This window comes from Mauremys reevesii, linkage group 1 (assembly GCF_016161935.1).
Source record: "Mauremys reevesii isolate NIE-2019 linkage group 1, ASM1616193v1, whole genome shotgun sequence".
Classification (NCBI taxonomy): domain Eukaryota; kingdom Metazoa; phylum Chordata; order Testudines; family Geoemydidae; genus Mauremys; species Mauremys reevesii.
Window position 1 is genome coordinate 125,651,290 of NC_052623.1, and position 15,058 is coordinate 125,666,347.

At 41.0% G+C, this 15,058-nt stretch overlaps 1 protein-coding gene across 4 annotated transcripts in view; it reads right to left on the minus strand.

The window, feature by feature from the left end:
- Nucleotides 1-15,058, minus strand: part of HERC2 (HECT and RLD domain containing E3 ubiquitin protein ligase 2) — a 201,145-nt gene that overhangs the window by 108,016 nt on the left and 78,071 nt on the right. For all 4 annotated transcript variants that reach the window (XM_039525659.1, XM_039525664.1, XM_039525678.1 and 1 more), the window contains 9 exons: nucleotides 14,344-14,558; nucleotides 12,805-12,937; nucleotides 12,552-12,679; nucleotides 12,234-12,429; nucleotides 4,327-4,463; nucleotides 3,637-3,810; nucleotides 3,417-3,553; nucleotides 3,163-3,314; nucleotides 2,547-2,738 (listed from right to left, as the gene is read on the minus strand). In XM_039525659.1, coding sequence (XP_039381593.1) covers nucleotides 2,547-2,738; nucleotides 3,163-3,314; nucleotides 3,417-3,553; nucleotides 3,637-3,810; nucleotides 4,327-4,463; nucleotides 12,234-12,429; nucleotides 12,552-12,679; nucleotides 12,805-12,937; nucleotides 14,344-14,558 — 1,464 coding nt within the window. The remainder of the gene's footprint in view (nucleotides 1-2,546; nucleotides 2,739-3,162; nucleotides 3,315-3,416; nucleotides 3,554-3,636; nucleotides 3,811-4,326; nucleotides 4,464-12,233; nucleotides 12,430-12,551; nucleotides 12,680-12,804; nucleotides 12,938-14,343; nucleotides 14,559-15,058) is intronic.

The window sequence follows — 15,058 nt, forward strand, 5'->3', positions numbered from 1 at the left end:
AGGGAATACAGTGATGGGCTGCAGTACAAAACCCTAATATGAAATAACAATTAAACTACACACACTCTCCTAAATAGGAGACAGATTCTTATCCTAGAAAGTATGGACAGGTCTAGCTTAAGGGGGAAAAAAGTCAATGGGTAACAAGTTTTCCATTCTTTGTCTTGTTACCTTATTCTGTCCATCATCTCAGAGACGTAGCAAACAGTGAAAAATAAACACAAAAGGAGAGTGGGGAGTGGGCAAGTAAAACAAAGGAGGCTAGAAGAGTGATCTTCATTTCTCAAGGAAGAGTACAAAGGTTTTTTTTATACTACTGACTGGGACATGCCTTCCTCAAAGGATGCATCCTCAGGCATATGCAGCTCCAACTTGCAGTGCTTGAGAAAGGTGAAAGCTGAGGGCCAAATTGCTGCCTTACAGAATTCTTTATATGAAGAGAGTGAGTTTTATTTAACTGAGTGAGCCTCTATGCCTTCCAAAAAACAACAAGTTGTCCGGTGGCACCTTAAAGACTAATCGATTTATTTGGACATAAGCTTTCGTGGAAAGAAGTGAGTTTTTTACCCATGAAAGTTTATGCCCAAATAAATCTGTTAGTCTTTAAGGTGCCACTGGACTCCTTGTTGTTGTTGTGGATACAGACTACCTTGATTCTTGACTCTATGCCTTCAGGTACTATTTACCAGCAAGTTAATAAGCTTATGTAGTATAGAATTTAAGACATCTAGCTATGGAAGATTTAACTCCTGAGACTTTGTGTTGAAACAATGAAAAAATCAAATAATATCCCCACGGGTATGTGGGTCAGTATTCCCGAAGTCTCACACCAGCATGACACGGCTGCCCAGTGAGACTAATAGGCAAACCAGAGAAACTTCACACTCTCATCTCACCATGCATTCAAATTCCCAGTCTACTGAATCATTTGGGGAACAGACCCCAAAACAGAACTCAACAGAAATTCCATCATTAGCTAGTGAAGCCACATCTATATAGGCTTTAGAGCCTTGATTCAATATAAGTTCTTTTGTTTACCAGTTGACTTTTATTCTTGCCAGGACTTTTCCCCATTCAAATCTGATTCTACACCTTCAGTAGTCTGCCTATATGTTACAACACTGGTCTAATCTGGTATGGCAATTTCCATGTTTACATCTACTCTGGTAGCTTGATTCAGGTCACAGTAGCCAGCATCAAACACTTCAGAGGAAAGTGCTAGAATGTCCATAAAGGAAGAATTATGAAATAATTTTTCCTTTTCTTCCTGCTCTGAATCCATACAAGTAGTGTTAATTTTTCTGCACTTAGGAAAGGAGGAAATTTTCCATGATGTCTAATATTTAATTCCTCAGCTTGAGTCGTTCTTACATAGTGGGAGCACTGTTGGAAGAAATACAACCATTTATAGGTCTTCATACACCGAAGAAAGAAAACTTCTCCGAGGATCAATATATTCACCAAGATAAGCCCTCATTCTGTTCATCCACAGGTAACTGGGATGCTGGGAGCAGAAGAGAAAGTACCTTGAGATACAGCTCTGTAAGCTCCTTTCAGGAGAGACAGTCACTTCTTTCCCCAATTAATTGGGAATGTCTTTCAGAATGGCAGATGTTTAGCCTTACAAGAAATATGAAGTTTTTCTCCAGTTGGTGATCTTAAAAGGAGGCAAGCTTTTGCTGCCAATATTTGCCTGTGTTAACCATCTGCTAAGAACGAAAGATGAACAGTATGATTTTTACTTTTTATTGAAGAGGCCTTCCTTCCCAGCGCTCGGTGTAACAAAATGAATCCCTGCAGACTATGAATAGAAATGGCATAATTCCACCACTGGAGACTGCTGAAGCAGTACTTCAAATAAAACACCTCATATTTAGAAGAACACTTTCTGTTTTGCTTTGCAACAGTAGTGGGGGCAATGGCTGCATGGAAAGGAGTGATCCAGAAACAGTTTTTTTCCTTTGCTGTCCATGTAGTTTTAAAAGGACCCGAAAGGGTTAAATAAACTTGACAAAATAACTGTTTGCTATCGTGGAGGGAGGGGAAGGGGGGAGAGAGAAAGAAACCAAAGCAGAATCTCTTCAACTATCATATACCTAATTCTGCACAAGTTCTTATGAAGAATCAAGTGAATGAAGCTTCCAGCCAAAATGCTAAAACTACCTCCAACCTCTGTATATCGAGGGAAAGCTCCCACAGCAACAAACTGAATGAAACAATATAGTGGGAGTTGTTAAAACACTTAACGTGTTCATATAGCTCACAGAGACTAACGAGAACTGTCAACGATAGATTATTCATAATACTCATCAAGTCACAGATGAGATAAGGCGCATATGTCAACCTAAGCTTTCCACCTCCCCCTCTACTTCACTGGCACATGTTTTTACAGACTGGGCAGTAGTATAGTCAAGTGGCTCAGACCACCAGTTCTTAACCAGTGAAGCTGTCCTTCTACTTACAATGCAGTGGAAGTTAAAACCTGTGAAATAATTCATTGTTCAAAACATACATTCTTACAAACAAAAAACTGGAAGATTTCATACCTATTAGCCGCAGTGTGGTTTGTGTCAATGCTAGCATGCCAGAGTTGAGAAGGAGGTTCAAGGTGTTGGCACCATGCTGTAAGGTCAGCATGTTGAGCATGACCAACAGAAAGCGTGCTTGTGGAATGGTCCCAAGACTTGGTCCGGCAGCATTCTCATTAGTAATGGTTTGCAGAGGAACAGGTTGGATACCTAGTTCAGAATTAGTATACCTTTAAGTAAATATAAATAATGCAGAGCAAATTAATGCATAAGAGCTACAGTTAAATAGATTATAAATTTAAACAGTTTAAAATAATTATACTTTACCCTTGGCTTAAGGAACCCCCAAAATGGAAGTTCCAAGATATATAGAGTAGCGACTGGTTATTTAAGTGCTGTAACCTATCAGGAAACCAAGAACATTCTCTTAAATATTGGAAACTCAGCTTAATTTGGGGGAGAGGGAAAGAAAAAGAAAAAACACATTTCTATAAAAATACTCAACAGTATGAAGAAAGAGCAAGACATTAAAATGTGCTAGTACACATTTCAGCTAGTACATGAAATCAATTATATTCAAACCAGAGTTTTTTTGATTCAACAACAGAAGACTAAGGCTAAGATTAAAGCTCACCTAGTTCTTTAAATCTGACATTAGCATCCAACAAGATGTTCCGGACATTTTGAATAGCCCACGCATACAACTTTCCAAAAGTTACTTCCAGTAGCATTCTATTAAATGGTGGGATCAGATCAACATCCTTCAAACAGTCTGTGAGCGGTTCCCTTTATTTAAGGGGGGGGAGATGGGAGAAAAAGAGATTATTTTACAGTCTCTCTCCCCCGTTCCCAGTCAGAAACATATTAAAAGTGAAAAAGCCTGTTTACCCTATATTGATCCCCTCTGGAATAAGCCTCTGCCATCCACAGAACATAGCATACTGCACAGATGGGAGTAAGAAGCTTTTAGTTGCCAGTTTCAGAATTGTATCTATCCCCTCCAAACGAACTTCTGCTCTTTCTAACTGCAATCAATAAAATCAATCAACAAATCAATAAACTTTTGTGTAATTACTTAAGCATGAAAACCTATTTTTACTCATTTTACCTGTTTCAATAAACATTTTCTCATCTTTTCTACATCCACTGGCTCTTCTTTCAGTGCAAATTCAACAATGGTGTTGAGGAGAGCAGACTGGGGATACAAGCCTTGGACATTTTGCTTCAGCCATTTATATTTGTGAACACCTGTAACTGTACTCAGAAGTGGTTGCCATTTATCCTGTTAATTGGGAAAAAGTATTAAATTAAGCAAATGAATTCAATAAGAAAACAAGCTGAGAGTATTGTATATGCTCCAATATCCAAATTAAAAAAATATTTTAAAATCAGACTTCAAACTAAGGAAAAGATTCATATATTGGTGTAATAAATACCATGCTCAGATATATTAAGCATCATTTCAAATGCCTTGGAACTCAAAGGGACAAGGCAACTAGCTTGATTTATTTTGAAGTGAAGTCAAAGGGTTAAACGTTCTTTTAAATAACAAGATGGAGGAAGTTTATCTTTGGCGATTCAGAGTTCATGGCATACAAGCTTGTTTTAAAACTATACTACAAATGTAATTAAAACATGAAGTAGCCGTTCTGTACTTGGAATAATTTAATTGTCAGCTTAATATCATGTGTCTCCCAGAATTACTGGATTGTGATATCGTGCTATTCACTGTCTTAGGGTTTTTTTCCCTATAGTTCTCTTTTATTCAGAAGAGAAATTCAATAGCTGGATACTCTACCTTAGGTGACTTGACTGGTATGGGCCTTTTATCTACAGACACAGGACTATGGGGTACAACACATGACTCTTCTAAGTCACTCTCCTCATTTCCAATTTTGGATTCTTCCACATCAGCAGATTCAGATTTTTTTGGCACTAGAAATAAATAAAAAATTACATTGGAAAGATTTAGATTTGCATGTTAAGATAATCATGTATTTATTCTATTTTACAGTAAAAATAAAAAAGCTGATTCTAAAAGGTGTCCATTTGATTTAAACACACCAATAAAACAAATTATTGTTGCAGATGGTTTGTATTATGCCATCTTTGACATACTCTGCCATTAAAAACTTAAGTTTTCTAGACTCATAAGAGGATTTAAACAAACACAACTTTGAAAACGTAGGACAGTTTCAAACAGAACAAACTCAAATTAAAAATCAGTGACCCAAAACACAAGGTATTTTGCTTTTCATAAGGCTTTGGAAAAAAGTAGTTGGGAAATGCATTACACTAGCATACACAGATAATGGTTAACCTAAGGGTAGATGAAATTTTTTATGTAAGCGTGCACGTCAAGAACGGTTTAAATACACATTATTTCAAAATGGAGCCTTTGAACTTGCTTAGCAATCATCATCATCATCATGTGGTTGTATGGGTGGCAGGAGGGAAGCTGTTTTACTTGCTCAGATTGCATCTTTAACCAACATAAAATATTAACTGCACGACACTACCATTGACTATGTTAACGCTACTTGAGTGGTGTGGTAAAACCTAGAAGCAATAAATATCTTAACTCAAACTATGATCAGCCCTAAAATTTTAGTACACCACTACCTCAATATAACGCCACCTGATATAACACGAATTTGGATATAACCCGGTAAAGCAGTGCTCCGGGGGGGCGGAGCTGCGCACTCCGGTGGATCAAAGCAAGTTCAATATAACAGTTTCACCTATAATATGGTAAGATTTTTGGGCTCCCAAGGACAGCATTATATCGAGGTAGAGGTGTATAATAGGTACAGTTCTCCAACTACTATGTAACTAAAAATCTACTACTATATTTTTCTGAAAACTATGCTACAGTTTGTCAGACTCCCTGATGACAAACTGTATCCCACTAAAAAGCTATTCCCAAATTTGTGCCAAAAGTTCACCTACTGTTAATAAGAAATTTTTATTTCAAATATGAACAGGAATGATAAAATGTTGGTGTTTCGATGTTGGTGTATTTTTCCATTTGGCAAGGTGCATAAAACAGATAATCCTCAAATTATAATTTAAATATTTAGAAAAAACATCTTCTAAATATCAACTGACTCTTTTACACACTAGTTTTTGCTGGAAGCCTTCATAGATCAAGAAAAAGGAAGGTATTCTACAATACATTAAGCCCCACAACTACTAGCGTTAGTTTTTTCAATCAACATAATTGAAAAAGCTAATGCCAGGAATATATTGAGCTGCTGTAATCAGACAGACATTTGAGGATTAAGTAATATTGTGAAATAGATTATTCATGCCAAGTTCTTAGTGGAAGCTTTGTGAACACATTTCTCATAAAAGTTATGATTGCACTGAGCCAATTCAATGCCATCCAAAACATCAGAAAATGGAAGTATTGGATTCTCAACCTAATACAAGGTATAGGAAGTTATCAAATAAAATAAGAATGATACCAGGATGCCAGAGTGTAAGAACAGACTCAAATCACATCCAACTCTTAAAGTATCAAAACAATGGACAAAGTGTCAGTGTTTCAACTCATCCAACTTGCCTTAGAGCAGTGGCTCTCAAACTTTTGTACTGGTGACCCCTTTCACATAGCAAGCCTCTGAATGCGACCCCCCATAAATTAAAAAAACACTTTTTACTATATTTAACACCATTATAAATTTTGGAGGCATTATAAATGTTGGGGTGGAGGCTGACAGTTCACGACCCACCCCCCCATGTAATAACCTTGTGACCCCCTGAGGGGTCCCAACCCCCAGTTTGAGAACCCCTGTCTTAGAGTATTTAAAATAAGTTATCACATCTGTTCCAAACATCCAATAATTCCCACTACTGGTCACATTGTCATATGTGAAGATATGTTCCCAGAGAGGACTATTGATCTTTCAGTCACTATTATCAAAAAGCAACTATAAAACCTAAAGCTGTGGTTCTCAACTAGAGGTACGCGTACTCCTGGGAGTATGCAGAGGTCTTCCAGGAGGTACATCAACTCATCTAGACATTTGCCTAGTTTTACAAGAAGCTACATAAAAAGCACTAGCAAAGTCAGTACAAACTAAAATTTCATATAGAAAATGACTTGTTTATACTGCTCTATATACTATAAGCTGAAACGCAAGTACAATATTTATATCCCAATTGATTTATTTTACAATTATATGGTAAAAATGAGGAAGTAAACATTTTTTCAGGACTAGTGTGCTGTGACACTTTTGTATTTTTATATCTATTTTTTAAGCAAGTAGTTTTTAAGTGAGGTGAAGCTTGGGAATACGCAAGACAAATTGGACTCCTGAAATGGGTACTGTCTAGAAAGGTTGAGAGCCACTGACCTAGAATTATGAAACTAAGTAAAGTGCTTACTGAGGGCTTGCTAACACTGCAGTGGTATCTCAAGGTGTAACAAGTGTTGACTCTAACCTGACACATCTACACACAAAAATCTCTAGCTCGAGTTAAGTGGTGCTTTAAACTCATATTAACCAACCCATCACAAGTTACAGGCTGAAGATATATGCTGCAGTGGGGATGCTACTACAGGCTACAGTTAGCATAGCTATGCAGCTTGCGTTGTTTCACAATACAGCCACTCTCACTTGCGCTAGCCTAGGCTACCTCAAGTAGAGTAACTTGAGTTAACTGTTCAGTGAAAACAAGCACTGATACTAGATGTACTGAAAAGAGAGATTATAGTGTCCATGTCATGTTCATCCATGTGCGTGCCCCATCTGTCGAGCAACACATCCGTAATGACTGTCATGTTTGGGGAGGATGGGAGGAAAGGTATTCCGGTGCAAACCAGATCTGGGTCCATCCACCACCAAAGGGAGGAAAGAACCTGGGGGGGGGGGGGGGGGGGAAGAAGTCAGTAGGGTGTTGTTTATGTTGAACATCAGAGAATGCGCTCTCTGTAGCCAAAGCTATAGACTGCAGAAGCGAAGACGAGCAAAGGCAGTGACATATGTGCACGCCACCATGTGGTCAAGAAGGGAAAGGTAAGTTCCAGCCAGAACCAAAGGATTGGAGGTCACAAAAGCACCTGTCCCATGGAAGGTAGGCACATGCAGAGATCATGTCAATGCATGCCCCAATGAGCTCCAGGCACTCCAGGGGTCCAACGTCAATTTTTCGAGGTTTACACTCATCCCCAGGGAAGAGAGGAGTAAAAGCAGCAGGAAAGTATATGCTTGAGCCTCATATCTGGATCATGCTGCCAGCAGCCAGTCGTCAAGATAAGAAAAGATGAGGCCCTCTTGATACCAGGGGTAGGCCACCACTCTGTAGAAGACCCATGGAGCAGTGGAGAGTCTAAATGATAGAACTCTGTACTGGAAGCACTGAGGGCCCACTGTAAATCTCAGGAATCATTTGTGGGTTGGGTGAATATCTATGTGAAAGTAAGTGTCTTGCATATCGAGAGCTGTAAACCACATGCCTCTTTCTAGAGAGGGTATGATGCAAGCATCACCATACAGAACTTTTGTTTGCATATGAAGTGATTGAGACCATGGAGATTTAGGATTGGTCTCCATCCTCCCTTTTTCTTGTGTACCCGGAAGCAGGTGGAGACAAACCCTGTGCCTTGAAAGGCTGTGGGCACAGGCTCTATCACCCGTCTCTGTAGGAGGGAGTCCACCTCCAGGGCGAAGACAGTGTCATGAGAGCGGTCCCAGAGGCAGGATCAGGACAGGGGATATGGATGAGATAGTGTCAGGAACTTAATCATATAGCTACGTCGAATGACATCTAGGACCCACTTGTCCATTGTTATCGCATTCCAAGCTGGATGACTCCCGAAGGGGTGGGGTGCAAGAATGGTGGGTTGCAACGTGATTGACAGCTCTCTAGATGCACTCAGAAATATTGCTTACGTAAAAATTAATTGTGTGATGTCAAGGACTGTGCTGACAGGCCAGGCGGACATGGCTGTGGAGTCTTTTGACGCTCGTAGGGAGGCTCATAGAGACCACCGACAGAAAAACTGAGGAGCTCTGTGTCATTGTGAAGGAGATGTCCGATAAAATTTTCACTTGGGTGTTGGTGTATAAATGCCCAGTGATCACAAGGTGGCTCTAGAGCAGAAGTCTCAAACTCCCGGCCTGCGGGCCATCTGTGGCCCGCGAGCCTCCCCAATGTAGCCCACGGGGCTCCAGCAGTTTTGGGGCCAGGTCTCTCCCTTGGCCCCACCTGCCACCCCCCTGGGTGCTCCCCCTTCAGGAGCCCCGACAGCGCAGCAGAGCTGAGCAGCATCTGCCTGCTCGCTCCAGTAGCTGCCATCCTTTCCCTGTGGCCCGGGGCGGGGCAGTGCCTCTATGCACTACCCCTGCCCCGAGCACCCCTGTGGCCAATGGGACACTGCAGGGGCGGTGCCTGGGGGCAGGGGCCCGCAAAGGCCCCCCAGCCCGCCCCGCCTTGGAGCCCCAGGTAAGCACCACATCCCTGACCCCCTCCCAGAGCTTGTACCCCTCCCCCTCTTACCCCCCAAACTCCCTCCCAAAGCCTGCGCCCCATCCCCACCACCCCCAGCCCCCAAACTCCCTCCCAAAGCCTGCACCCCATCCCCACACATACCCCAGCCTCCAAACGCCATCCAAGAGCCTGCCCCAACCCCCTCCCCCACCCAAACTCCCTCCCAAAGCCCAACCTTTCACCGCTTCTGCACCCAAACTCCCTCCCAGAGCCTGCACCCCAATCCCCTGCCCCAGACCTCCTCCCTCACCCAAACTCCATCCCAAAGCCTTAGGCAAGTGGGGGGGCAGAGTTTTGGGGGGCGGGTTCTGGCAGCATGAGTGACATTGGCCCGCTGGGAAGATTTGAGGACTGGCCCTAAGGTAAGTTGAGTTTGAGATCCCTGCTCAAGAGTCTTTTGAGTGAGTGTAGGGAATCAGTCTTCTGGTTGAAGAGAGACACAATTGAAGGGGAGGTCCTCAATTGTGTTCTGTACCTCCCTTGGAAAACCAGAAGAATGTAACTAGGATTCCCTCCTCATGATAATTCCTGTGCCCATAGTGCACGAAGACACATCCTCCCAATCTACTGCAGCCTGCAACATCATTTTGGCAACCAGTTTGCCTTCCTCTAAAATAGCCTGGAAATGGGCATGGTCCTACTGGGTAAGTTTGTCCATAAATTCTGCTAACTGGCCATAATTCAAAGAAGTCATACCTTGCCAGTAATGCCAGATAATTAGAGATGCAGAACTGACGGTTGTCTGACAAATAGACCTTACAACCCAGAACGTCCAGTCTCTTACCCTCCTTGTCAGTCAGAATGGAATATGGATGCTGCTGTCTGGCCCACTGAGTTGCTATGGCGGTCCACATGGAGCTGGGCTAAGCGAAGGGAGGATTTGCCACTGGACTGGCAGAGCCTTTGGATATTCTCACCATTGGTACGGGAGCAGCGGACCATGTGCTCCATCTGAATCTTCCAATGCCAAGAAGTCGGATCCTTGCTCAAGTAGCAGAGCCACCAGGACCAAGAGGGTTGCAAGGCAGTGCTCATGAACATGACCTGAAGGTGGTAAGTCCAGAGTAGGGAAGCAGTCTCTTTGGAGGTGAATGCACTGGAAGACATACGGATCTCACTTCATCTAACGCAAAAAGTTCATGATGTCCAAGAGCCAACTTGAGTCTCCCTGGTGTCAGTGGCATGCATTCCAGATGGAACCAGAGACTGAATGGGGACAGAAGGCTGTCTCAGCACAGACGATCCCCACGGTTTTGGCGGTACCAATGAAGAAGGGGTATGAGGCTTAGAGACCAGGACCCCCAGGTCCAGTGTTCTATGCAACTTCTTCTTGTGCTTGTGGGCCTTGGAACACGCTGCTTTTCCATGGCCAGAACTTAGGGAGGAAGCAGTGTCTTTCTTGGGCCTTGAGGAAGACTTACTATCATGCTTATGCACATGCTTCCTTGCCTCATGGCTTGGCCTTGACACGAGGTTTGTAGCAAAGGTACCAGCGGATCCAGACTGGAGATCCACGGTAGAAGGTGCACTCCGAGTGCTCAGGATGATGTAGTGGGGTGAATTCCCTGGCCTGGATCTGACTGCAGCCTCATGGCGACCCCCATGAGGTGCTTCTTGAGGTAGAGAGCCTGGACTTCCTGCTTATGGGCAGGGAAGGAGAAGCAGATACTGCACCTGGATGCGATGTGGGCTTCCCCCAGCAGTATAAGCAGCATTAGTGATAACTGTGGATTGAAAACAAGCAAGGGCGGGAAGCACAGATCTTGAACGCTGGCATCTTCAGCATAACCCAGTATCCAAGTGTGGCTGCTGGTGGGAGGGAAGACAGGAAACCACCAAAGCAGCATCACAAAGTCCTTAGATTCTAGGAAAACTATTACTAACACTAAAAAATACTATAAAAAAATAATAAAATGCTAACTATATACAAGAATAAAACAGTCTTTTCAGAAAGTGTGTCACAAGGGACGAGAGAACAGCTGAAGCTCTGACTTGGATCACGCAGCAGTGAGAAGAAACTGAGGATGTGGTCAGTCTGTCCCACCCCTTATCACCTCAGTCGAAACAATGAGACGGAACAAGGGTGCACTCATGGACCAACGGAACTACTACTTTTTAAAGCTCTGACTCCAGGTGCATGGTGCATGTGCATAACCCTCAGTGGAATCCAATAGAGACCATCACTCAAAGAAGAATTTTGACTTCAATGCTCCAAGTTTATTCAATTATTCTAGCATAGTTTCTTGAGACAAACTGTGGGTATGCTCTCCAATACTCACTGCAACATTATCTAGTCAGAGTAATTTCCCCAACTATTCTTTATCTTTTAGTATGCAACTTCCGCTACAATGATTACACATAAACTGGTCAATCAATATGTTCAAGAAAATTAAGATGAGAAAATGCTACACTGCAAAAACATACAAAGTGATCATATTTTATTTTCAATACTGAATAGTAGGGTCCAACATATAATATTCTGCATACATTATGCCTGTACTATGGGTAAAAGTTTCAAAAGCACCTTAGTGACTTAGGGATCTAAGTCCCACTTTCAAACATGAAGGACTGTCAGCAAGACAGGCTTCTAAGTCAATCACTTTTGAAAATTGGACTTAGGATGAAATTTTCAGAAGTGCGAAATTCATCATCTTCATGATTAGAGTACTACACAGACATACAGAAAATCTCCAAACCTTTACATTCAAATTTGAAGCATGGAATCTTTATTAAGCACAAACTTTATCAAGAACAGTGACGGTTTTGGTATGTTCTATGATAAGCTTGAATCTTTAAAAGACAATGCTAGTAATATTTTATAATTTGATTATAATGTAACTCACTACCTACATATCATTTATCAAATCATTTTACGTGAAAAAGGATCCCATTTGAAGTCAAACTATGTCAAGCCAAACTCAGTCAGACTGAGATGTACAGGTTTTTTTAAATGAACGGGAAAGCAGGAAACAAGCATCACTCTAACCTGAATTTCTAGACTAATTCACCATGTCTTGTCTCCAGAAATTAATATTTATCTCTTTACAAAAGTTTGTCAAAATCCAGTAAAAAAAACTAGTAGACCCAATATTTCAACAGAACCCAAGCATCCTCATTGTCCTAACAAAGAAGTGTTACCTATATGTACAAAGCTTTGAGGTGAAGTTGGTTCTTTTATTTTGTTTTACTACAGTATCACTATTCTCTTACCTCTTTTTTTTCTTCTCTCTCGAATTATCTTCTGAGCTATCCTCCTCCATCGGGGCAAAGAGCTCAGAAGTTTAAACTTTGACATTATGGAGATGTCATTGCAGACTGCAGGACGCAATTCATTGAACAGGAATCTCAAACGTTCAATGACAGGAGCACAAACTTCCTTGTAGGAGCGGCCTTGTTCCTGGTGTGTCTAAAACAGGAACAGAAACAGAGATTATAAACTTAATAAGGGAATAAAATTTAAAGGAGTCAATTGTCATTTTTAATAATTAAGGTTGAAGAGAAGTTAGACACAGGTGGTTGGAGGCTTACCTTAATTAGCGAGCATTTTGCTTGATAGACAACACGACATACATCTACTACAGATTTCGGTAAGGTTCTGTGTTTGACTTGGTCAACTCCCAGGGTACCAGGATGTACTAGAGACAATGCCACATGACCTTAATGAGGGAAAAAAAACACACTAAGACTATCTATTTCTAAGATTGAGGGGAGTGGGAGTTAAATTAGTTTTTTTTTTTTTTTTTTTTTTTTAAAGTGTTCTGGAACAGCTAAGTCTACTTACCTAAATCTTCATGTTTTAGAAGACAACATAGGAGTAAACGTCCTACTTCTTCCACAGGATGCTCAGGAGGGAATGTGATTGGTGTTGTCAAGTGACATTGTTTGCAGTACCTCTCTACTTGACATAAAAAGTCCTGCAAACAAACACTAAAGTCAAAGAAACAGCACTATCTAACTCTTCAAGTACAGTAATGTAGAACACTACAGCCAGCATTCAAGTGAAAACTCAGTAATATCCTGGGCTAAATACATTCAGAAGCCATAGCCAAGATATTTCTCAGTCTAGGATATGAGTCACCTAATTACTAGAAGTACAAACAAGCTATTATACCAAACAGCAATCCATACTGTCACTCCTGTTCTGAGGACAATAGCCCATCAGAGGGCTCTCATCATACACAACATGGCAACAATGAGCACAATCCTAACAGCTTCTGACCTGTTTTCCAGCTTACCAGGCCACCTAAACCCAGTCTTAAATATTTTCTCCCAAGAATAATATTTCAAAATTATATCTCGACTCTGGGGTTCAATAGGAATCATGGGGTTAGAAATGGAGATGGACACTTCTGGGCATATTGAGGTGTACCAAGGGCAGTAACCAATCTGAGCACAAGATTTACATAATCATTCTATATCTACTAAGAAAACTATACAACTAAATAAAAATCTAAAACAGAGAGTGCAAGAGACTACATAACCAAGAAAGATGGGTACAGATGTGGTCACTAAGTACACAGCACCTCCACACTTTGACTGGGAGACAATTCCATCTTAGTACAACTGGTAATAACCATGATCTACAGTGTCACTAAAGCTTAAGTGACAATATTCAATTTCCTTTCATGTAATATTAAGTTTAAATCACTTGGAATTCATAAGAAAAACTGCATACAGAAATTAATTTTAATTGAATCATACGTTAGCTAGGATGTATTAATGACTGTCTTGACACTGAACAGCCTAACCCAGGGTAGTCAACAGGTGGACCGTGGGTCAAATCTGGACTGCCAGACTCTTTTGAACAGACCACAAAATCTTATTAGCTTATTATCATTATTATTATTTTTGTATTATTTTCTCTAGAGTCTGGACCTTGATTATACCTTGACCTAGAAATTTGGACAAAAAAAATAACTGATTACCCCAGCCTAACCTGTGACTAGGAATAACACGTTAATTGCAGGAGGTACTTTTCGCAGCATAACAGCAACAATGAAGACTTGCTTTACTCCAACCCTCTGCTTCCCCTTTCACAGAAAATGTGCCAGAGGTTAAAGCAATCCTCCTGAACGGTTGCTGAAAACAATTTAAAAGCTACCAAAGGTGAAACAAAAGTGTTTTTCAACACTTACACGTGTGCTTAATAGAGCAATTTCAATTCACTACCAGTTCTTAACTACACTTTCTGTAACAACATTTGAAAACACTTTTGTTTCACTTATGGCAGCTTTTAAGTTGTTTCCAGCAACAATTCAGGGGGCTTGCTGCTGGCCACATTTAAACAATTTCCTGGTAAAGATGGGACTAAAAATGTTACCTTCACAGTGTGATCCTGAATATTGTTATCTGCAATGGCTTGCAGAAATGGTTGTGAATGGTCACTCAAGGTTAGTCGATGTGAATATAGTTTTGATTTGTTTGGGGTAGTGTTCCCAGGTGAACTGCAGTGGTCTTCATCTTTCTCCTCATTGTAACTGTAATGTATCTGACTGGTCTGCAAGCCTCCAGAGAAGATAGATGACTTAAGCCATTCTAACAAGAGTGAAAACAAAATACAGATGTAAGTCTTTCTGCCAGGGAAAGCTATCTGTCACTAAACTGAATAATAATTCTTTAAAACAAAAGATGAAATTTACTTGCAAACATGAGTAAATTAAGACGACTTTCATACTTACTTGGTGAAGTTTAAGCAGAAAAAACAATTGACAAATTATTTGTAAATTAAATACGGTAACATCTTAACCAAGCCACTACAGGGAGCCACTTCTCACCTGAGGCCATCAGCTGTGATGAAGCCATGAAGGTCTTAGCAACTATTCTAAGAACAGCCATACTGGATCAGAATCATGGTCCTTCTGGTCCAATATGACAGCAGCCAGCTCCAGATGTTTCAGAGGAAGGTGCAAGAAACCCCACAGTAGGCCAACATGGGATAATCTGCTCTTCCACCCCATGAAGGACTCACCCTAACCCCTAATAATAAGAAATCAGTTTAAACCTTGAAGCATGAGATTTAACCTCCCTTCCAATAG